The 23,881-nt window shown below is 40.3% G+C and overlaps 2 protein-coding genes across 3 annotated transcripts; both read right to left on the bottom strand.

The window, feature by feature from the left end:
- Positions 1-3,128: 3,128 nt before the first annotated feature.
- On the bottom strand, positions 3,129-8,643 carry LOC127780658 (disease resistance protein RPM1-like). Its single transcript, XM_052307593.1, has 3 exons — positions 8,496-8,643; positions 4,882-7,704; positions 3,129-3,620 (listed from the first exon to the last, which is right to left on the bottom strand). Exon 2 carries the CDS (start codon positions 7,617-7,619, stop codon positions 4,902-4,904), a length of 2,718 nt encoding a protein of 905 aa, XP_052163553.1. The 5' UTR covers positions 7,620-7,704; positions 8,496-8,643; the 3' UTR covers positions 3,129-3,620; positions 4,882-4,901.
- A 1,351-nt stretch (positions 8,644-9,994) lies between these two features.
- On the bottom strand, positions 9,995-17,879 carry LOC127779727 (chromatin remodeling protein EBS-like). 2 transcript variants are annotated; one of them, XM_052306619.1, is made up of 5 exons: positions 17,680-17,879; positions 15,167-15,515; positions 12,724-12,792; positions 10,989-11,124; positions 9,995-10,430 (listed from the first exon to the last, which is right to left on the bottom strand). In XM_052306619.1, exons 1-5 carry the CDS (start codon positions 17,750-17,752, stop codon positions 10,404-10,406), a joined length of 654 nt encoding a protein of 217 aa, XP_052162579.1. In that variant the 5' UTR covers positions 17,753-17,879; the 3' UTR covers positions 9,995-10,403. The 2 variants fall into 2 exon arrangements, with proteins under 2 accessions (XP_052162579.1, XP_052162578.1); XM_052306618.1 differs by having other exon boundaries at positions 9,995-10,433; positions 17,680-17,877.
- Between the last annotated feature and the right edge of the window lie 6,002 nt (positions 17,880-23,881).

The raw sequence follows: 23,881 nt of genomic DNA, 5'->3' as shown, positions 1-23,881 counted from the left end.
CTGCCAAAATTTTAGTAAGTTGTTAAAATTTTGGTAACTTTACCAAAGTTTTTTTTTTTGGCATGAACAAGCCCGAAATTAATCGGCCTCGTTGCCAACTCAACCGATGGAACACGGAAGATTGGAAGTACACGGTTTGCTACGCGCTCTAGCTATTTTTTTTATTCTTTCGGTTGCAGAGCCCGTCCGTACGTCTTTCCCCATCTCTGTTTGGTTCGGTTGCTAAAGTGGATGCGCGACACGCCGGCACGGCACATTGCTTCGCGTTGCGTGCAACTGCACACACATGCATGGCAATTGGCAAAGGAACCGCGTTAAACACACTAGCTATTGTTGACCAAATGTTCATCAGGTTTCATTTAGGTTAATAAAATATATCTACACATATGGTTGACCAAATGTTCATTTAGGTTTCATTTTTAGGGATAGACACCAGTATTAAAAAAGTAGATATAATTAAATAGAAGAATGTTGTGATTAGTTAAAAAGTGAAGACATGTGAGAAAATTGAATGGTACAGGGTTATAATTAGTAGAGAAAAGAATGTTTGTGAAAAAGTTGTTATATTTTAAGACAAATCTTAAGAGCTACAAGTTGTTATATTTTGGGGGGGCGGAGAGAGTACATATTAAAAACTAGCATGGTGACCATGCGGCTAGCATCTTTATATTTTTTTCCTCACATATTAGCATACATATTTTCACTTTTTAATTTCAAATTTTAGTTCTTTCTAAGTGGTATTTTTATATGGATTCGAATCTCTACTTGTAGTTTCCTTATTATTTAATTGCGAATTTCAATTAGCTCTAAATGGTATACTTTTTTGGACGTCTACTATTTCAATATTCTTTATCTTTTTAAATTTGTAATTTAAACTATTTTTAAATTATATTTTTATATGGACTTTATTTTTCTTTTTTTCTATGAATATGAGAATTTCTATGACGAGTGAATGTGGAAGTTTCTTTTTCTGTGATTTTAATAAGTTGATAGATTAGAATCGTGCATATTAACATCATGATCACGAATGGCCCTTCTTACCAAAGAAGTTATTTAATTAAGTTAGTAAACTCGTGGAGTATGGACTAAAAAGTTGGGCAGCAAAACATGGGAGTATGTTGTAGTTCAAGCAGAGCTAGGCGCCTAGGTGAGGTCTGTGCAATTCTCTACACTGCATATCTTGCAGTCGCGACATGCGAAGCATGATATTTCTTTCAAATAAGTGTCACTGGGAGGGATGAAAATCCACATCCCTCCCAAAAGGGAGAGTGATTTCATCTCTCAAAGGGATATCCACTCTTGGTTTCGTACATGCCTCCTAAATAGTCATAAAAAAATTAAAAAAAACTGACAACATAGATTAATATGAAATATATCACTCCACAAACTTACAAGTTTACATTCAATTTCTACAAATTATAACAAAAATAACAAATATAGTTGTGAATGTACGATAACTATTTTTGGCTTAATTTATTCTTTTTGTTGCAACTTGTAGAAGTTAAATTTGGTCTTGTATGTTTGTGTAGTGATATATTTCATATTAATCTATGTTGTTAATTTTTTTTAAAAAATAATAACTATTTAGATGACATGCAAACTGTCAAGGTTACGGGTAAGGTATACCTTCTACCCTTCGATATACGTCACATATCGATATGGTATGCTTGCGCGTATACGGACGTTTTCGGCATAAGTTAAGGAAGTCCATTATGGAGTCCACAGATGGAAAGAGTCCTACTCGGATAGAACTGGGTCGTCATTTTATCGTACCGAGTCCGATGTCTCCGAGTCCTACTTGGAGACCAGTTGACCTGCGGTATAAAAGGGACCCCCCGGGAGGACCTAAGTCATCGAATCTTACCACCAACACATCCACCACAGCCTACGAAGCCGGAGCCTACAGGAGCCAAGTCGCCGGGAGATTTAGTCGAATCAACTCGACTACGATCTCATCGGTATCGTCGAGTTCCGCTATTCCCTTTGTAATCTGTGGTTTCTATCATATAATCCCATATCAACTGGATTAGGGCTATTACCTATCAAGGGGCCTGAACCAGTATATTCTTTGTTTCTGCCTGCTCGATATCGTATTACGTAGATCCTCGTACTAGCGTACCCCAATACCCTCTATATCCGGTCTACGGGTATCCTCCGTCGACACAAACAACGAGAGGATGTCCCCTCAGGGATGAAAATCCACGTCCCTCTCAGAAGTATACATTATTTGTTGCCAAATCTATATCTATATCTAATAAAAAATACTTAAGGTTTTCGTTGTATTTTTCTTTCGGTGTTTGGCTCTGATTCCTATTTCGTCGCTGATCCGGGCAATACAAAATTGGGACACACGTGACACGAATGTGACGTCCCGCGAATAAAAGAGAAAAGAAAAAAAAAAGGAAAGCTAGCTACTCCCTCCGTTTTACAATATAAGTCATTCTAGCATTTCTCACATTCATATTATGTTAACGAATCTAGACATATATATCTATCTAGATTCATTATATTAATATAAATGTGAGAAATGCTAAAATAACTTATATTATATCAATATGAATGTGAGAAATGCTAAAATGATTTATATTGTGAAAAAGAGGAAGTAGCAATTAACTAGCTAAAGCAGCAGTAGGCCAGCGCAGCAAAAAGCACTCGGAGCCCAGCAGCAAGCCAACAGAGCAGAGGAGCAGCAGTCCAACACAATACTGCACGACACTGTAGTAACTTAGGAATTTTTTTACATTTTTATATTAAAATATTTTTAAAAATATTTTTTTTTCAAAATTTTACAAATCTAGACTTCTCGTCCTCTTAGATGGCATTTTTTAAAAATCACCCTTCCAGAGGGCATTAAAGGACCTAAATGTAAATTTTTTATTTGAGTTCAACCCCTTTTCAGTGTTTTAATTGCTTAAAAACTAATTAATAATGCTTATTCGACACTCCAGATGATGTTGAATGGAAAATTAATAAAGTTGTAGATCTCATCGAGATCTATAACTTTTATATAAAGTTATAGAATACCCTATATAGTTTGCTACATATTGGAACGGGTAGAGTATTTTTCGTGTGTTTTTTTTGAGTATTCCGCCTCCTTACGCAAAACAAAAAGATGGATTAATACATGATAATTAAATAATAGCTTAATTTTTTTTAAAAATAATTAATATGATTTTTTACAGTAACTTTTTATAAAATATTTTTGAAAAAACACACCGTTGTGTAGTTTGGAAAATATGCGTGACAAGAGAAAGTGAATTGGGAACTAGTATGAGTTAAAAGAACACATCCTTCATCGTCTTCCTCTCGATCGGCCGGCGAGCGAACGGACGTGTGAGGCGGCAGCATGATGCTGACGATGACCTTCGTAGCCCCGATAATCGCCGCCGCCGCAGCCGCCACGCCTGTGCCATCGTCGCCGTCGTCTAAGCCGCTGCCGCCACCCGTTGGGTCAGAGATGAACAAGGAGGAGGAGGGCAACGTACGTCGGTGATCATCCACCGGCCGTCCCACGCCGCCGCCGGATGTTGGGACTTGGGAGAGAAGATACCGCTCACTCCTTTCTTGTCTCAAGCGCAGCAGCATGAATATTGAATGGTTCATTGCTTCACTTAGTTTTTCTGTTCAAAAAAAAAAAAATGCTTCACTTAGTTTTGTGTAGCTACCAGCATACTCAGACAAGGGCATTCATGCATGCATGCATGCCTGCAGAGCAAGATGGTCTTAATAGCAAAATAGATCATGGTCTTGATTCAAAGGAAATTTATAGGAATTTTAGAGGATTTCATTCCTATAGGAATTTTTCCTACAAAACCCTTTGAATCAAATGAATGAACCCTATGGAATCCTATGAAAGAGGTAGAACCTCATGGAAGAAATCCTTTGAGTCTTTATCTCTCCTCAAATTCTTGTGTTTTTCTTGTGGTCCAATCAAACGGTCATTCCTATGTTTTTCCTGTATTTTGCAATCCTCTGTTTTACACTTACATTCCTATCAGAATCCTATGTTTTTCCTATTCCTCCGTTTTTTTCATTCATGTGATTCAAAGGGGCCCTGTGTGTTTGCCATGCTAATCCATTCAGTTCCGAATGAATGGATCCTTGCAAATAATAAGGGCCCCTTTGAATCGCAGGGTTAAAAAAATGAAGGAATAGGAAAAACACAGAATTTTGATAGGAATTGAAATGTAAAACAAAGGATTGCAAAACACAGGAATGGTCGTTTGATTGGAGTGCGGGAAAAATACAGGAATCGGATGAGAGAGATAGACTCAAAAGAAATTTTCCAAGAGGTTGGAGCTCTTGGTATATTTCCTCCAAAATCCACATGCAATGTACCATTCCATAGGAATTTCATAAGATTTAGAAAGCTTCAATCCTTTGAATCAAAGGGCCAAATAGAAAAATTTACTATAGGATTTGAATTCTATGAAATTTCTACATAAATCCTTTGATTCAAAGGGGGCCCTAAAAAGAAAATCCTGAACAATGACAGGGCACAAGTGTTCTTTTGTTGTAATTCAGGCTTTGAAGTTCACATATGACTGGGGGAAGCATGAGCGATGTGGTGGTGAATTTGTGGAAGCATCAGCGACTGGAGTTTGAGCTGCCGTGTTGTAATTCTAAAAGATTCAGAGCTACTATAGTTATTAGTGTTACTCTCTATTCCGCATAATGGGTCAGAATAATTTTCATTTCACAGATTTCACAAAATAAACCTCCAGTGTTATTGGATTCAAGAGCTGCCACTATTACAGTGTGTGGCATAAATTAGATGACCCTTCAAAATTGCATCAAAACAGATTAAGACAACATTTTTTCTTAAGAAAGCCTCCAATCCGATCCAACCATGAAATTTCATACACAGTATATCATGCTTACATGTGAGGGTAGCAGCGCGATCACGGGTCTCCGGTGTAGGGGATGTGCCGAACAATCCACCGATCGATTCCCTCTAACCTCCTGTGGAACTCTTCAGGCATCAATGATCCAATGCACAGCTGCTGGAGTGACCTAAGATGCACAAAGCCCTGTGGCACAGATGTTAAGCTTTTCAAGCTCCAAAGCTCAAGCCTCCGCAAGCTTCTCATGGCGCCATCCTCAACCTCAACCTCCCTGAGCTCATTCATGGAGCTCAAGTACAGGTGTTTCAGGTTAGGGAACCATCCGGCGCGAAATGTCAGTTTCGCCCCATCGAAGCACTGGTAAAGGTTAAGATGGCCAAGATTCTGGAACATGGCGGCGAACGAAGCGAGCGGATCTTCATGAAGCCCGGAGAAGCAGAGCCTTAGGCTTCTCAGTTTGGTGAAGCTGGCAAAAACGGGAGGAATTGCTCCTTTGTGTAGCCTGCCACTTATCATCAGCTTCTCCAGGCGAGATAAAGGTTTTAAGTTGCCGAGATCAAGAGCGTATTGATCACGATCTTCCGCGATAACAGACAACGAATTCAGAGATTTCATCTTGCTGATTGAGGTCCATAGATCAGTGTTGTGGGACTCCAGCACCTTCATGATACCGAGACTTCTCATCCTTGTCAAGCATCCAAGGTTTTTCACTATGCAGCTATTGGCTTCTACACTTCTCAGAGTCTGTAGTTGTTCCAGGCAACTTATTTTGCTACTCGCTGACTTCCCAAACCGGCCGACATCTATAAGTAGGTGGTGAAGCTTAGTTAACATTGTGATCTCACTGGGCAATTCCAGCACAGAACCATTGAGATAAAGCGTTTGCAGATTGTTAAGCTTCCCTATCGATCTCGGTATCTCTTTCAGTTTTGTGTATCCCAAGTCTAGGTAGTGCAAGTTAAACAGCTGAGAAACAGCATCTGGAACCTTGTGAACATTGCAATTTCTCAGGCACAAGACCCTTAGCAATCTAAAGCTTGGGTAGCAGTCTGTGAACCAAGACAGTGATATTTCCTCTGAAAACATGAGCATGGACCGAAGCTGAGACGAACATTTTGCTGCTTGGACTAAACTTCCATCCTTTTGTAATGAAACACGCCGTGATCCATCGGTAAGTCCATCCGAGTTAGGACAGTCCCATGTAGTAGCAAATTTTTCCTTCTTGGATATGGTTAGGGATATTTCCCTAACAAGATCGTGAACCTGTAATCTCTTTGGCCTTCCATGTTCATTCCTATCCACAACCTGAAGCAATGATCGACTAGCAAGTTCCTTCAGGTAACATGCAGCTACATCTGTCAATGTTGTCTCAGGTCCTCTATCCTGAACAAATCCTTCGGCTATCCACAATCTGATTAACCGTTTTCTCTCAATTCGATAATCTTCAGGGAACAGGCCGCAGTAAAGAAAGCAATTCTTTAGATAACTAGGGAGATCATTGTAACTGAGATTCAGAACACTAGCGACCCAGCTCAGCTCTGGATTGTTACTGAGCTGCCACCTAAGTTGATTATAGAACAACTCCCACTCATGCTCATCCATTTCTTTGTACGATAAAAGGCTCCCTATAGCTACAAGAGCCAGTGGCAAACCTTGGCATTTCTCCACGATTCTTTCAGCGACGGTCTTCAGATTATGGGGGCAACTTCTGTCATCTAATCTTGAGAAAGCCTTTTGACAGAAAAGAGTCCAGGCTTCCTGCTTTGGTAGAAGTGTAAGCTTCAGTTCATAGTTTGCATCTGCTAGAGATGCTACCATTTTGATTCGAGTTGTGATAACTACCCGGCTGCCATTGTTGTTCTTAACAAATGCATTATCTAGTAACGGCCAGGCCTCCCTACTCCATACGTCATCCAGAACAATTAAGTATCTCCTCCCTTTTAGATATCTTCGAAGTTGTTCCACTAGACTCACACAATCCATGGTATCAGCCCCATCCATAATATTTTCAGTTTTGCTCATGAGTTGGACTAAGATCTTTTTCAGGAGATTTTTAACACTGTGATTTTGTGAGACAGTGATCCATGCACGGCAAATAAATGTTCTTTTAATTTCTTCCTTCTTGTAAATGCTACTAGCAAGAGTTGTCTTGCCCAACCCTCCCATTCCACATATGGAGATTACACTGCGATCTTTTTTTGCATCACATAACCATTCTATTAATCGCTTCATCTCTTCTGCATTACCAACTAAATCATCATCATTCAAGTATGAATATTCAGATAAATGATGGTGCCTACTTGGATAGCTCGCTGTATTCTCTCTTCCACTGCTTGCAAATGAGATATCAAATCTATTTTTCGCTTCAGAAATCTTTTGTAGACGATCCTCTACTAGTTTTGCCTGAGCTGAAAGCTTGCGCCATTTCTTAACTTCGATTGCTTGGTTGAATGCTTTCTTTAGGAAACTGCCAGTCCCTTCCGTTTGGCCAACAAGATAAGTGTATTCATCGACAATGTCCTCAGCTTCATGCACCGCTAGCCTTACCTGTTCCATCCAGGCCTCAAGTACCATATCATTGGACCTGTTCACAGCCACTTGAGCTATGAATGCTTGCAACATTGAGAAGTCGCTTTGAAGTAGTCTCATTTTATTGGTTACTTCAAGAAGGTCAGGTGCTTGCTTCTTCAACTTAGAAGCAAGTATCTTCGATCCTTCTTCTGCAAGTGCTGATGAAATCTTTTGAACAACTGCTATGACCAAAGCTTCTACCATTTTCAAATTTTAGCTTTAAACCTATAACTGGAAGTCTGGAACCTTGGCTGCTAGATTACTGAAATATCCTTTTGTGGGTTTAATCCTGCAACCAGAGAAAACCAATTTACATGAGTAAATGTTGAGAATAGGAGGCATTCCATAGCTGGACAGTATGGATTATGGAAAAGCCAGCACCCTTATGGACTTATGCTTGCTTGAATAAGTATTCATTACCTAAGATTGGAGCCTGAGAAAACACAACTAATACTAGGTTGGCTTTTTTTTTCTTAAGAATAATATTAGATTGACATAATCTAGATAGTGAAACATTGCCATTAACTCATCATATAAACACAACTGGCACCGAAACCGAACGAGATACATATTAACTCATTATATGCACTCTCAGCGGTAACAGTCAGGTGTTACTGAAATAAATGTGAAGCACTGATCATCAGCGCGATACTCTGATCTCCACTGAAATAAATGCATGTGAAGCACCAACAAAGGACTCTTCCAATTTGTGTTTCAGCATCAATAGCAACTCCACAGGAATAAAAATTACTCATCTACAGGTGATTCTTTAAGCCCCAGCATGCCATAAATTGCATAGAAACAAGAATCAACATCGCCATAGATGAAGCCGATACAACTCTCCCTGCAACAGGAGGATCTCCAGTGAGATCCCTGAATCAAACCCTTCACTCACTAGGATCCACCAAGTGGAAGCCAAGAAATTAAAATCCATCAATCTTTTCTCTGCCAGCCACTCATTACCAATTATCCCACTAATAACAAACAATCCGCAAGATCTGATCTGGTTCTTGAGATCATCTAGAAACCGTTCAACAGAGGCAACCAAGGAGAGGTGGGGAACCAACCAAACCTCCATACCTGACGCTGCAGCTTCCGTCGCCTGTACATGCTACAGGCGGCGGTGGCGGCGACGGACCTCGCCGGAGTCATCCACGCGAAGGGCGGGGATTGAGACATTGAGTAGACAACACTGTGGCTGCACTGCAGCCATCATCTCTGACTTGCAGAAAAGTAATCGCGCAACGCCGGCTTAATTAAATTTCCAGACATAATTTGGGTCAACTTAACACAGAGATGTTGCTCTCGGCCCGATTAAGGACCGGGCTAAACGCTGGACTTTAGGCCCATTAGGAGATAAAATCAGCCGACTCAACTTTCAGGTAAGAAAGCCGTTGCTGATCAAGAATTTTTTTTTAAAAAAAATTATACAGTACAACACAGACACTTACAATGCACGCACGCTCACTCTTATATGCACACGCACGCACACAGCCACTGATGAAGTCATCACAGGCGTCTCGTTGTCGACGCGTACGTCACCTACCACTGAAAGCACAATGCCGTTAAATCCTGAAAATTTTTCTTTCTCGGGGAAAAAATATATCAAATTTATACCAAAATCAACTTTATCAACATTTAGCACTATTAAAATTTAGTATATTTTGACGCTACCAAAATTTGGTAGCATCGGATATGTCTAATTTGTAATCTTTTTAAGGATTGGTAGTGTTTTTGTGAGAGGAAACTTCCAAAACTTCTGAATTTTAGTAAGTAGATGCGAGAACATGTTTATTTTGTTACCTTACTAAAATTTGGTAACACAAAAAATTGATAGGGTTAACAATAAAGTAAACAGCCCCTTAGTAAGATAAAAGTAAGGTTAGGTTGTGTTTGGTTTAATGTCTCAAGTTCTAGTAGACTTTTGTGAGTGGAGAACTTCAAAACTAACAAAATTTGGTAGGTTTGTCCATTAGTACTTGAATGGTGTTCGGTTTATTACCTTCGCTGTGTTTAGGTCCAAAGTTTTTTTTTCAAACTTCCAACTGTTCCATCACATCAAAACTTTCCTAGACACAAACTTCAAACTTTTCTGTCACATCGTTCCAATTTCAATCAAACTTCCAATTTTGGTGTGAGCTACGTTCTAATTTCAACCAAACTTCCAATTTTGGTGTGAACTAAACACAGCCCTTGCCAAAATTTGGCTGGTAATTCTAATTTTTCATTTGGTTGGGAATGGCAACAAGTGAACACGCCCTTGTAAGCCATTTCTCGCCCCCATTAGAGCACCCGCAATGGTAAAGTAAAGTGCTATCTATAAAACACGTACATCTCAGCAATAGATTAGATTAATAGTAAACCACTTTAATGGTATGTCTACATAGGTATCTATAGCTCTCTAATACATTGTCTCGTTTTTCTCTATTAGACTATCTCCAGATCAGTAGATAGCTTTGCTCTCTCTTCATTTAATCTCTTCCAAGTAGAAAAACATGCTGACATAGATCTCTTGTAGAGAGCCTATAGATAACCATTGTGGGTGTCCTTAGTTGACTGCCCACACAGAAATGCCTGCATTAATTACGAAGCGGCTCGAAAAGAATCAAAGTTCACATGATGGTACAAGAATTCACCAAGGACAAACACAGATGACAGACTCAACTGCATCCAATGTTATCAATGTAGTATGATCAGTGATCACATCCATACGGGAGTCCTAATGCCCCCACGAGGGGCTTCATCACCCGACTCTACCATGCTAATTCTGACGCTGCTAAAAACATCATGCAACAACAACAGGTCGTGTCGTCTCCTAATACAACAGTCTCAGGTTGAAAAGTTTATGTACACCATGCAACTGACATTACAAGGAAGGGATTCGTGGTCGTGGGTCACACACACTTGCCATGACAAATAAATAGCATACACCAACTTGAGAAGGCTTTGTACATCCAGGTGTAATCTCGTCAATGAATCTGGGGGCAGTCACCTTCTCCGTCTTTTTGACTCCACCTGCTGAAGAGATTAGTCCAAATGAAAATGTGCAAGTACCAAATTTAAAAAAGAACTAAATAGTGCATGTACTCCCTCCGTTTCACAATGTAAGTCATTCTATCATTTCCCACATTCATATTGATTTTAATGAATCTAGACATATATATCTATCTAAATTCATTAACTTTAATATGAATGTGGGAAATGCTAGAATGACTTACATTATGAAACGGAGGGAGTACCTTGGATGGGTTTTATTTACTAAGTTCCAGGATCCTTTACAGTGGTAAAAGCACACCAGACTTTTTACTGCCATATGAATAAATTGGTACTGTTTCCCAACTGGTGATTTGAGTCATTAAGTATTGGAAATTTGTTCAACTACAGTAGCGATACAACCCGACAGACATCTCATATATTATATATTATTAAGCAGCATGCCTCAATATCATTAAAAATTATGTGTAGCCTATGTTATTAAGATGACATGGTGAACCCGGGAGACCCTGGCCTCAATGTATTTGTCGCACTACTGATAGTTAAACAAATCATTAACAATAACATATCATAGTTTACCTTTTCTTCGGATTGCGCTGTAGCTTCATGAGAATTCTCAGCCATCTTTCCATTTTCTGCAGTACAGCTCTGGCAGAAAAAATGCTCAAGTTTTTTTGCATCTTTAATAGTCATTCCAATGCAAGAAGGGTGAAACCTGGAAAGCAAAAGCAGCAGATATTTGTCGTAACAAAAAAAAATGATAGAGAAAGTTCATTCCAAAGTATAAGCAGAAGACAAGACAAATTAAATGTTCTATCTCAGGAAAAGGTCCATTTTCCTCCAGTGAACCATCACCTTCCCAACTTCTTTTGTTAGTACTTTTAAGTTCAAACCACGATGGTTGATACTATCATATTCTATGCTAAGAAATATTTTCAAAGTTGCAATAATCATTTGCATAGAAGTTCATATCTCAGTCCTTAAACCGGTATTAGGTGTTTCCAACCAAGTGAAATAGTCAGGAAAAAACTTAAAATATTATAGAACACAAAAGTATGAAGTAATCTGTCATACCTCAAAATTACTACTTGTACAAGAAAAACAAAATAGACTAATGACATCGAGGAGTAGAGTGGCCTAGTTTTAATAGTTTGTGGTGTGCAATGAACAAAAGAAATATAGGCCTGTTTGACAAGGCTCCAACTCCTAGTGGAGTCTGGAGTAGAGCTGTGGAGCGGCCCAAGCCCCGCTCCACCCCTCTAGTTCATTTTTTGGGGACCACTCCAGCCCACTCCACTCCCCTTTTAGGTGGAGCTGAAACTGTTTGGTTGGGTTCCAGGTCCAGGAAAGGTGGAGCGAGAGCCTTGCCAACAGGCCCTATATATATATTAGGGGATTAGGAGCTCCAGAGAAATAGTTTAGAGTAGAGTGGATTTATTTCGTCACTTGCTAATCCCTTCTCATCTTTTGGTGCTTATATATATATTGTACTGGAAAGTGTATATGAAATGTGGAGCCTACTCAAAAGCAGTTCTATTAACTTTTGATGGTGGATTCCATGGACATGAAGCTTGCGGTCATGAATTCTTTTGGGGCGTGTGGGGGTTGGGGATTGTAGAGTACTATAACCGCCAAGTTCTACAGCTAGCAAAAAATAATAACTCAGTAGGCCATATGGGGTTTAGCTTGTTTCCTTATGTTTGCTAGGATATATAGTTTTTACCAGCACATTAATTGTTTCCTTGTTTTAAATTAGAATTAGGACAAGCGAACAAGGAAAATTCTTCCTCTGTCTCTGCATTGCCACAGCAATGAAAGAGTTAAAAGAGTCTAGTGTGACAACTGTAACAGTGCTTATTCCCATTAACAATATATAAGCACGACCTACATTCTTGGTCAAAACATCAGCCCAAAGCACATGTTTCAACAAATTAATATGGCGATGTAACAACAAAGACATGCCATGCATATCGAGAGGCCCACGCCTTGCTCTCAGGAATTTAGAGTATAGACATTATGCAATGGTTATGCCTTTATATCTGCACGAATCTCTTTGGGGATTGTGGATAAATAGAGCCAACGAGTGATTTGTTCTGGTGTAAAAAAAAGGGAAAAGCATTTATTTCTCTGGCTGCTAACTAGTTGCCGCCCATCCCAATAGGCCAAGAATAAGATAAGGTCAAGACACCCAGATACATTCATAGGTAAACAAAATTGGTTGTCCTATTTACCCAGTGGCAAGAGGAATAAAACCATAAAATTTACACCAGCGCAATTCAGGAAAAAGATGAATTTAAATGAAACAATTACTCACCAATCAGAGCATTCCTCACATTGGATCATAAGGTCATCAGGATTGTATGGCATCTCACACTTGCAGAACCTGTCATATTGTTATCAAAGGAATGAGAAAATCAAATAAAATGATGATTTTAATGCAATACATAAATCAATTTAACAGATAGCATAGCAGGCAAAGCATAGCAATATAAGTGATATTTGGTTGAGAAAGTAGCAACAGTAAACAAAAATGGTCGCAGTTCATCCACTATAGCCAAAAATCTTTATTCATGTTATCCGGATTCAGAACTACCATAATAAATAAGACATCCGTTTTGTAAAATGAGGAATCATGGTCAAATAAATAAATAATTGAAACCAACTAACATGATAAGGAAACACCCAGAGTGGCATACAGCACTACAAAATGTCACATATGCCTAGGATTTGGCAACACCGCAGGCTCAGGTGCAACCATGCTGATGGTTGGCAGCAGCATCGCAAGGGCAGGGAGATAGAAAGAACAAAGAAAAGAACCATTTTGTTATTTCTTGCTTAATACTAATGACGCAGCCACGTGTCCTTATATAAGCTATGCGCCAAACAACCTTGTCAAACTTATAGGAAGGATAAGAAATATGCCTATCAAAAAGTGAGCTAGCAATCTTAATGGCAATACGACAGCAGTCTGTTGCCTCAGCCTATGATGCATGGACACAGATCGTCAACACGGCACAGCAACACACACACACACACACACACACACAACATGCGGGGAATTTAACTTTTTTCTACTTTTAAGATGTGGCAATTAAGGATTTGCCACTCAGTCTATGACATGTGGGCCCTCATGTGTCTATGACATGTGGGTCCAATGGCAAATAGTTAAATATCTCCCCCCACCCACCCACGCACCAAAAAGAAATGACAATATGGTGACACACCACATATTTTAAGTAAAAATATTATGTATACATTATTTTCAAATTTTCAATTGTTTGACACTGAAATAATGTATTGCAAACTGTAAAAAAGGAAAACGTATCTCAAAGACAGTCCTTAGCTCCTAGAATTCAGTCAATACTCAATGCATGCCCATATGTTCTAGAATTCCATTAAACTGGTGAGGGCACACAAGGATGGGGTTAGGGTTGAGTATCCTGGCTATGTGGGCTGGGCCATGTCGCATACGAGTCGGATAAAAGTTGACTGCATATTTGAGAAGAACACTAATTATTTTTTTTTATGTATAATCGACCAATACTTGGTCGATACCTATCGGAGTTGAACATGTCATTGGACATTCATGTGCACTGTGCATACCAGCTCCTTATCTCTTGATGCGTTAGCCAGTCAGCGGCTTCCAACAGAATCATGCACATTCACTATTGCTGCTCCCTTCAGAACATTCTATAACCTCACATTATGACATTGTACACCTCCTTTCGAGCAGCTCATCCTCAAGCTTCTAGGTGGCAGCTATGGCTGCAGTCCAAGGAGGCCCCTCATGGACAAAAAGGCTGCAGCACTGGCGCCCTACCACGTGAGAGCACCAGGCTGTCCAGATCGTGTCTCTAACAAAGACGATTGGAGACGGCCCTAACAGGCAGAAGTTAATCCTAACCAATCTTATCTCTAACCTCGCTAACACTACATGATCCGGACTAATCTAGTACTCTAGTGCTATGGCCAGCACAACCTATAGCCTAAACTAAATCTTATCTCAAACACCAACAGCTATATGGAAGGTGCAGCATGGATGCTTCCATGAGCCTGGCACGCTGACCCCTCATAAGGCCTCTATCAGCCGTGATGCATCATGCATGTGACACAAAAAGGAATAGTTTTAAATGGGGCAAGGTGCAGAATGCACTAAATTGGGACAAAGTGTAGTAAGTAATAGGTTCTAGCTGTCTTGGTACTTATGTGCAATATGGGCTACACAAGCCTACCAGACACACCACATAATATATCAAATATATCATGACATGCAGTGGCTCCAGTAAAAAAACATCTCAAGTTTCTAAGAGCACTTTACTGTGCCTCTATTTTCTCCAAAAGCAAGTAATATCAGCAAATGTGGCAAGCTGAAAATAGGCACAAAACCTTATGTATCCCTTCATATTCCACTTCAAGACAAGGAAATGGTTATTGTGACTCTTTGGAAAGATAAAACTGGTGATGCACTGAAGCCTATAGAATCTAGGCAGGTCATAAGGATACATATATCACATATAAACTCATCAGAATTACGAACTTGTTGACCTTGGGATTTCACATCAAAATATAAGGCGTGAGTGAAATCCCTAAAGGAGACTGCGGAAAACATAATCAACAGATAACATGATATTTAAATATGGAAAATGTCATCGACATAACAGATCGATATATTGTGCAGATGTCAACGGAATTAACTGCAAATACGAACAAGTTCTTTTCAGGACAATCACATAGCGGAGGTTGCATTAAATTCTTACACAGCAATGCGGTCGGGCACGAAGCTTCCTGTGGCTGATTTGTACTCAAAGCGACAGAAGAAGTCCTCAGCATTGACAGAATCAAGCTTTGTGTAGCTACGGAAGCTGTGAACGTTGCACTTTCCCTCTATGGTGTCAGCACTCTGTACGTCATAGTGGTCCGAGAGGAACACCTCTTTGGCACCATGAAATGGACGCCTTCCACCCATGGATTCCTCTGGCCGATAGTACCACCGCACCCGTACTCTCACATTTGTGCCTCGTGACCCTGCAGCCTCAATTGCCTCAACTCTTGCCACATAGGGTGGCTTTGATGTATCAGATGCCCTCATTAGCACACAGTCCCCAGCTGCAAGAAACATATAAGAGAATCAGACAGGTATCGAGATAATTTGGTGCTTGTAAAAAAAGTGACATGGGTCATCATCAAGATGTAAAGCTGGTATTGTGAAGTACTGGCATCACAGTGATAATCTCAGAGCAAAGGAAATGCAATCTGCTTACAGTAAAACAAAGTGTACTAAACGCAAGGTAATCAAAGCATCAAGGCTCATCGATGCTGTCAACATCTAAATATAAATTAAAATTAAACAAAGGCCTGACACTAGAGGAACCAATTAAGTCTACAGATATCTGTGCAAGTAGTAACTAATGTTTATCTGGGCAGGTTTCCATACCAAAGAATTTAACAGATATCAGAATAAACAGCACAAAAAGAGAACAGACTAGAAAAACCACGCAACATATTGATTTTGCATTTAAGGCTAGAGAAGTAGAGAATACTATCTAGCCCAAAAAAGCTTTTAAGGTGCCAAACTGGATAGTATTGATCATTTGACTGCATAGCTTAACTCAAAGTCCAAGAAGTTAAGCAAAGATTTTCTTTAGTAAAAGTCCAACAATAGCTACATTGTGTAGAAAGAGATTATTCTTCATGCAAATGTCTAAAACCAACCAGAACCTAGATGCGACATAGGCTAGAAGGTCAAGATTATAAGAATCATAAACGATTGTAACCACAGCTGGTATTTGCAACACATGAATGCAGTTATTAAGATGAAAAAAAAAATCTATATTAGCAAATGACTATCAAAAGGCAGATTCTCTATATTATATCTAGCAGAAGGGTTCTGCCCATAATGCTAAATTGTAGCTCACACACAGATACAAAACTACTTACAGATTGAACTCCCATGATCTAAAACAGGAATTCAGAAAATCAAAGTGCAGTTAAGATCGTAACATAGCTCAACAGCACATATATGTTTTGTATTACCCTCCTAGAAACCATAAAGAATATTCGTCTGTTCATCAAGGTAATCAAAAGTGCACAAAACACAAGGTAATCAAAGTATCAAGGTTCATCGGTGCAATCACACATCTCGACATTAACCATAAATACAGAATAGGGGGCTCATGCTAGAAGAAGCATTTAAGTTTGCATAGATTGATGCGAGTTGTATAGTGGTAATTAAGGTTTATCTAGGCAGGTTTCCATCCCAAGAATCCCAATGTGCCAATAGAACAATGTCAGAAATCTCAGAATCTTGCATCTCTAACCTTTGCATAAGCTAAGATTAGTAGAACGCATACATTAACTTCGAATGAATAGCACAAAAAAGAGTTAAGACTAGAAAAACTAGGAAATAATTGTTTTTCATTTAACGCTAAAACACGCTATCTATAAAAAAAAAACTTAAGATGCCTAACTGAAAAGAATCAATTATTTAGCTTAACCCAAGGTCTATGCAATGAGACAAAGATTTTCTTAAATATAAAAAGTCAAAGTTAAGACACATTGAGTGGAAGTTATTGTTCTTCATGCAAATGTCTCATACTAACCAGAACTGAAATGCAACCTAGGCTACAAGAATTACAGCACGACTATAAGCACCACAATGATCAGAATTCCAACTGGGATTAGCAACATATGAATCCAAACCATTGGCGATTGTAATTTGACATAACTCATGGTGCTAAAACTGTAGCTCACAACCCAGACAAAACCATGTAGGGACTCCACTGGACATAATCTAAAACAGAAAATCAAGATAAGTTTAAACTCATAACATAACTCAATAGCACACATATTTTTTCTTGTATTAACCGTCCTAAAACCCATGCAAAAGAGAGATAAACCCATGAACAATCAAAGCCACAAAGAGTTAACGCTCCAACAGATTAAGTTAACATGCTCACATATCCCTACCATAGCTTCCTTTTCTGATTATGAATCGAGCTTACATCAACACTGAGCAGCAAAAAAAACCATTTCATTCCGCACGGAAACATCAGGGAAATTAAAATCCCCCCCCCCCCCCCCCCCACGAAACAGAGCAAACATTTCCGCGACATTCAATCTAACCGGAGCTAAAACCCCAGAATTCCAGACCTCAACAACCCGCGACCCACCGAAACCCACGCCCCCACAAAAAAAAAATCCCCAAAAAAACCCCCCAGAAATTTCGGATCGAAGGGAGCAGCGGTTGGGGAGGTGGGAGGGGGAGCCTCACGCTTGATGACTTTGTCGGAGCCCTTGATGGTGTAGGACTCGAGGATCCGCTTGGGCGGCCGCGACTTCGCCATGGGACGCGACGGCGACGGCGAGAGGGGGGCGGGAGCTAGGGTTTGGAGCTGGGAGGAGGAGACGATGAGGAGATGGGGAATTTTGCCTATTTCTTTATTGGGAATTCGTGGTTTTTCTTTTCGGGTCTCGAAAATATAAATACCACGGATTTCTTCGCTTCCTTTTCTTTTTTTTACCCGCCTCGCCCGCGCTCCATTTGATGCGAGCAGTAAAAGTTGGTGGTAAAAATTGGCAGAGCGGAGGAGAGGGGAGGAGAGGAGGGCGCGTCTTAGCCGTTGATGGGTGGATGTGGATGCATCCTAGCCGTCGGGAGGACTCCGCTTCTGGATGGTTCGGAAGGGTTCGAGGACCAGCCTGCTCTGACGAAGCTTTTCATATGACAGTTCAGCCCGCTAGTTAAGCTGTACTCCTATGTCCTACCTCATATTAGAAAAATTACCCCCCCCCCCCCCCCCACAAATTAAATTTCTGCTTTCTTTAATCCATATACATAGGATATGACCACTTCAGTATTAATTTAATTAACCTCCTCAATCAAATAGATTTATCGTCTAAGGGTGTGTTTGGTAATGTTTGCTGCTACAGCCGTTGCGGCTGCGACAGCTGAAAAACGGATGCAAGCGGTAGCATCTAAAAAACGTCACAACTGCAGTGCTGCAGCTGCATTTCTGATCAGACTTTAAGTTGGTGGTGTCCTAACATTAGTTTCTATATAAAATAAAAAAAATATGCTTATGTTCAAACATATTGTATTACATATTGTATCACATAATGTCTGATCTAGTTCCAAATGGTTATATCTAATACGAAAAGAGTAAATAGTTGTATATTTATACATTGCAACAGGATCTGAAGATACAGCAAATATGATTAATTTTTTTTGTCCGTTTTTATAGTTGGGTTGGTTCTTTAAGGCTTTCATATGATAGACAGTTCAGCCCGCTAGTTAATCTATACTCCTATTTCATACTAGAAAAAATACCCCCGTTTCTTTTTTGCTTTGTTTAATCCAGATATTCATATAATGACCACTTCAATATTAATTTAATTAACCTCTTCAATCATACAAATTTATCGTCTAAGGGTGTGTTCAGTAGTGTTTGATGCTACAACAACTGCGCTTATGATAGCTTAAAAAATGGTTGCAGGCGGCAACAGCTAAAAAACGCCATAGCCGCAGCAGTGCAGCAACTAGCGTTTCCGATCAACTTTTAACTAGGTGGTGCCGTAATATTAGTTTATATAAAATAAAAAAATATGTTTATGTTCAAACATATTTAGTCAAGTAGTATAAACTAGTACTAAGTCCAAGAAGAAGGGGGTGAAAAGTGAGGAGGGCGATTAGCCTGATCCACTTGAGGGAAGGAAGCCCTTCCTTCCCTACTAATAGTACCAATTCATAATTCCTATTCGTAATAAATTCATATTTATTTGGAAAAATATGAAAACTAATTATCTTTATTCTAGTTCCCTAAAACCCTTTCTGTGCCATTCCTTTCTGTTCCACTCATCCAACATTGTTGGATGCCAAAGACTTTGACGAAGACTTCCGTACCTGTATTTCTGTCCTAGTATGACGTCGCTTTCGTGTCGGCATAGCGTGCCCCAGTTGCCACAGTTGCTAGGCTGTTCAGAGTCCTCTCGGACCCCGGCTAGGCATCCTCTTGGTAATGCCAGGGGCTGCTTCAAGAAACGGGTGATGCGGGTTCCAATCATTCTTGGTTTGGTTCCTCGGCACCAAGACAATCCCATTCCTTTCCGCTGGTGACTGCCTTCTTGTTGCCTACCTTTTTAACCCCTGTAGTAACCCCAAGTCCAAGTACAAGGCATACGTGCTCCTTTAATATGCTTGCTCCTCTTTTCTTGAATTCAGGATTGGCTAAGGCTCTAGCCATTAAATGTGACTGGGGTTGATCCAAGGGCTGGTCTCATGGTTTTGACTAGGTGTTTCTCAAATTTCTGATCATATTTCTTGTCGTTATAATCCCCAAAATACGCTAACTCGCAACTCGAAGTTCCCAGTTACATGGGCAACCCTACTCACTATACATAGGGTGTGAAGAGACGGACAACAATAGTCTTTCTCTGCTTTCACTCGAGCCAAACTAAGTGTTTTCTAGTATTGGCCCCCAAAGCCATACTATGGTCACAACAGTAACCCCCTCGATTTGATTTATCCGATCAATCGAGAGGCAGCATCTCTATCAATTACTCAGATCGACAACCTCGGTTCTGGAATGTGGACTTCATTGACCAGCCACCTCTTAGTCCACACCCAACTTGGAAGTGCTATTGATTCGTTAGTCACCTTCGCCATCCTAATACCCGAGACTGTAGTGTTCTAAGTTGGTTAAAGCCGTCGTCTCCTGGATGCCCGGCTGGTCGGGCAAGTATTAGTGAAACGGCAACGCGCAATCAATAACTACCATGCTTAGGCCATCAGCCTATTGATCATGTTGGGAAAGAAAATGCACACACAGTTGCTTATTAGTCGCGCGTTCCCGAACAGAAGTAAATCTCAATGTGTTTAGTGCGGGCGTGAAAGAGAGGATGAGCGGCAAGGTATGTTGCTCCGTTCGCACCAGAGAATGGGTGGAGTGTGAAGAGGAAGGTGTAGCTCACGCAATAGAGATTGGATCCACAGAAGTTCAGCCGTAGCCATGTTTTACCCTGTAATCTGCTGACTAAAACTACTTTAACAGTTAGTTACATTGAATAATGATATTAATTAGTATAATAAAAAGTTAAGCAAGTAGCAAATGCGCCGCCTGTTAGGTAAGTAAGATTTCGCCAACAATGCTTTAGCCAACAATGGTAAATCCTGGTACGAGTTCTTATCTTTACTCGGTGAGGTCAATCCCTACACTTATTACCCATATAGAAAGAAACTTAGCGTAGCGATTCCGTATCTAGTTTGTGTCTTATTATTAAACTATTTTATTTGGTGTGGTGGAGAAGAAAAACGAAACCGCGCGATTGAATCCACATCTGAGCGTCTTTTTTTTTCGGTATGCCTCTCCGCGAGCAAGGAGCGCCGCGAGGAGAGCGAGAGAACGAAGTGAGAGCCTTTGGTAATGAAAGAATTCGTTTACTTATCTATCTGCTTTCTTCTAAGCATTCTATTGTCTATGAGTGTAGTTGCAGTAATATATTCCAAGGCTTCCACCCGCCCGGATGGGTTCGCCTCTACCACAATTCGAAAGTATGTTCTCGTTCATTTTGTTTCTGAGAGCCGCATAGCCGTTGGTCTGCTAGAATTGCAAAAGCGGATCCAGACATGTTTTCCCATTAAAATCCTCCTGATAAAAGAGACTCATCCGTCTCCTTCTTATTACGAGATAACTATGGGGATTTCTTCTTTGAATGCTTCCAAACATACATCCCAGAAGGTTCTCCGGAGCCCGGAATTCCCCAATGTATGCATTTCCTTCAAAAAAGGATGGAAGTCCGTTCTGCTACACTTTGTTCATGTGAACTAGGAGCAGGTTACTATTTTTGGAGCAACTTCTCTAGCAGAAACTAACAATCTTATTCAGAAGGAAAAGACTCGGCATAAACTATCAATAAAAGGTAGGGGTGCGCAATTAGAAAAAACAAAAATAGAAAGGGTTGGGCCATAAGACCCTCTGCGAGGTATTTTTCCTTACGTAATACTCTAATTACTTGCCTTATTTTCAACGTGATTTCATGGCTTTTTCGGTGGGAATTTCCCTATTAAATACTAAAGGAACGAGCTCTAGTTAGATATTTCTTTCTTTTTTTTCCCGAGCTGATTGCAGTCTGTAAACCAACCGTCGATCTCCCACTTCACTTGTTGTGAAATAGATCAAGCCAAAATGAAGCATTGGCCCTGACCCCATTCTCGCTTAGATAAACTCCCTCTCCTTGCTGACTTGTTCTGAGATCTGGCAATGGGCCTAGAGCAGGTGGTGGTGAGTATGACTAATCGAGCTCCTCAATTGCCGAATTCTTGATTCGGTGGGAACCTTACCGCTGCGTGCCTTAACCATCGATTATAGATTCAAGTTAACCCAATGTGGTTCCTTGGAAAAGTAGTTCAAATCGAACTCAAAAGCAAAACTAGGCAATCCAACTTCCATTGATGCAGCTTCCCTGTAACTAGCTAGCATAGTATCGATTTCTTCCTCTTCTTCTTCTAGTCCGAGAAAGCCTGTCTTCCCCAAGAAGACAGTCTTCTTCCTCTCCTTTCCACGAGGGTATGGATTCCTATGGTCTATGACGGGCTGTCCCTATTGTAGGTATTCCCTCGCTGTCCATTATGTGCGTGCTTGAAAGAGATACTCCAATTCTAATAATGGTGCTCACACTGCGGTATGGCCAACAGGTCGGGATGGCAGGAGAAGAAGCTGGCACACCAACCTATTCGGATAAGTGTAGAGAAGAAAGGAAGGGGAAATCTTTCAAAAGAACTTTTCCATAGATAAGCGTACTATGGATGAATTCCCACCTCCTTGGAGGAGTGAATGCAAGACCACTAGAAAACGGATACTTTACCGAAAAGCCTTTGCTTCTTCTTTCGATTGGATAGAAGCTCATACTCGACTTCAACAACTGGTGCTGATGTGTCCAAATCCCATGCTCAACCACCGGGTTGATTGATGTGTCAAAGACTAATGCTCCTTCTAAGGTTTTAAAAGGTAAAGTAGTGGCCCAAGAACCCACTACATCTAAGCCCAAGTCCAAACAAAACTAGACCCAAGAATGCTGGAATGAGAATCCTTACCCGTGACGACCATGCATACTTTTCTGACCTATGTATGCCTTTGCTCGCCTACTTCGTTCTTGCTTTCAGTTTCTTACTTTTTCAAGTTTCAATTTCGAAAGAGAGACATAAATAATGTCTGATCTAGTACTAGATTGTTATATCTAAGACGAAAAGATTGTTATATCTAAGACGAAAAGAGTAAATAGTTGTATGTTAATACGTTGCAATAGGATCCGAAGATACAACAAATATGATTAAATTTTTTTGTCATTTTTAAAGTTGGGTTGGTTCTTTAAGGCTTTTTAGAGTGATTTTTTTTATTGAAAGGGAATGATTTTCTAAGAGAGAGGAAGGAGGACGACCATCTTTTAATTAAGAAACTTCAAAATATTTAGACCTTTGTTTCACGTGAGAAATTCTTTTTTTTAAAAAAAATGAGAAACGCGTGCGTGACTAGTTTGGGTGTTTGTACTCTCGTTACCCTCGTCATCACGTAATGGAGCGTAGGTGTCTCATGTGTATTGCAAAATTCGTAAAAACCAATATATAGAAAGAAAGTTGAGCAAAGGTATGGTGTTTTACGAATTGTTTCGGAAATGCTTCCTATCAGACGTCTGACGCAACAGATAAAAATCGGACAGGCAAACTACTACCTCCCTATCCACTCCACATATCCATAATGATCTTCAAAATAATTTTCCTTCTGATCTACTTACCCGTGGGTGAGTGGGGACGGGGCCCCGCAAAATTCCAGGGATGGGGGCGGGGATCGGAATTAACCCGCGAGTGACCCGGAGGGGTCCCGGATGTGAGTTATTTCTATAAAAGTTGCCATTGCAATAATATAGACCCAACAATCGCATTCAAATTAACATATAAAAGCTCAACACCCTAGTTCCCCTCGACCGTAATCCCTTTCCTTCCTTCAACCAACCCACACCGCCGAGGGCTATTGAAATTTTATCATACTATTATTCAGTGTATTGCAATATTTGTATAGAGTATTAACTCCATCCGGCTTATACGGGGCCCCGGTCCCCTGTGGGGGTGGGGACGGGTGATGTTTTTCACTCGGCTTCGTTTCCGGGACCAGGGGCGGGGATACCCGCATGAGGGCGGGGAAGGGGGCATTCCAACCCAACCCGGTCCTACCCAGCTCCGTTGCCACCCCTAGACCGAATATGTTTGAAAGGTGACGAGATAAGCTTTCCATCAAGCTCAATATCATCTAAATCAGAATTGGCATGAGGGCGCTATGTTCGTTTGAAGTCAGTGTTATCTCAGGAGGCTAAATTGGACTTGGACGTGGAATTGTCATTGGAACGTGTGAAGTTATGTGCATATCTGATGAAATGATGTCCTCATTAGATCCTAACAAGGTTTCAGCTCCACTCCACAAGCA

This window comes from Oryza glaberrima, chromosome 7, assembly GCF_000147395.1.
Source record: "Oryza glaberrima chromosome 7, OglaRS2, whole genome shotgun sequence".
In the NCBI taxonomy this organism is placed as follows: Eukaryota; Viridiplantae; Streptophyta; class Magnoliopsida; order Poales; family Poaceae; genus Oryza; species Oryza glaberrima.
The sequence above is the reverse complement of the archived record's forward strand: the minus strand, read 5'-3'. Positions and strand labels throughout refer to the sequence as shown.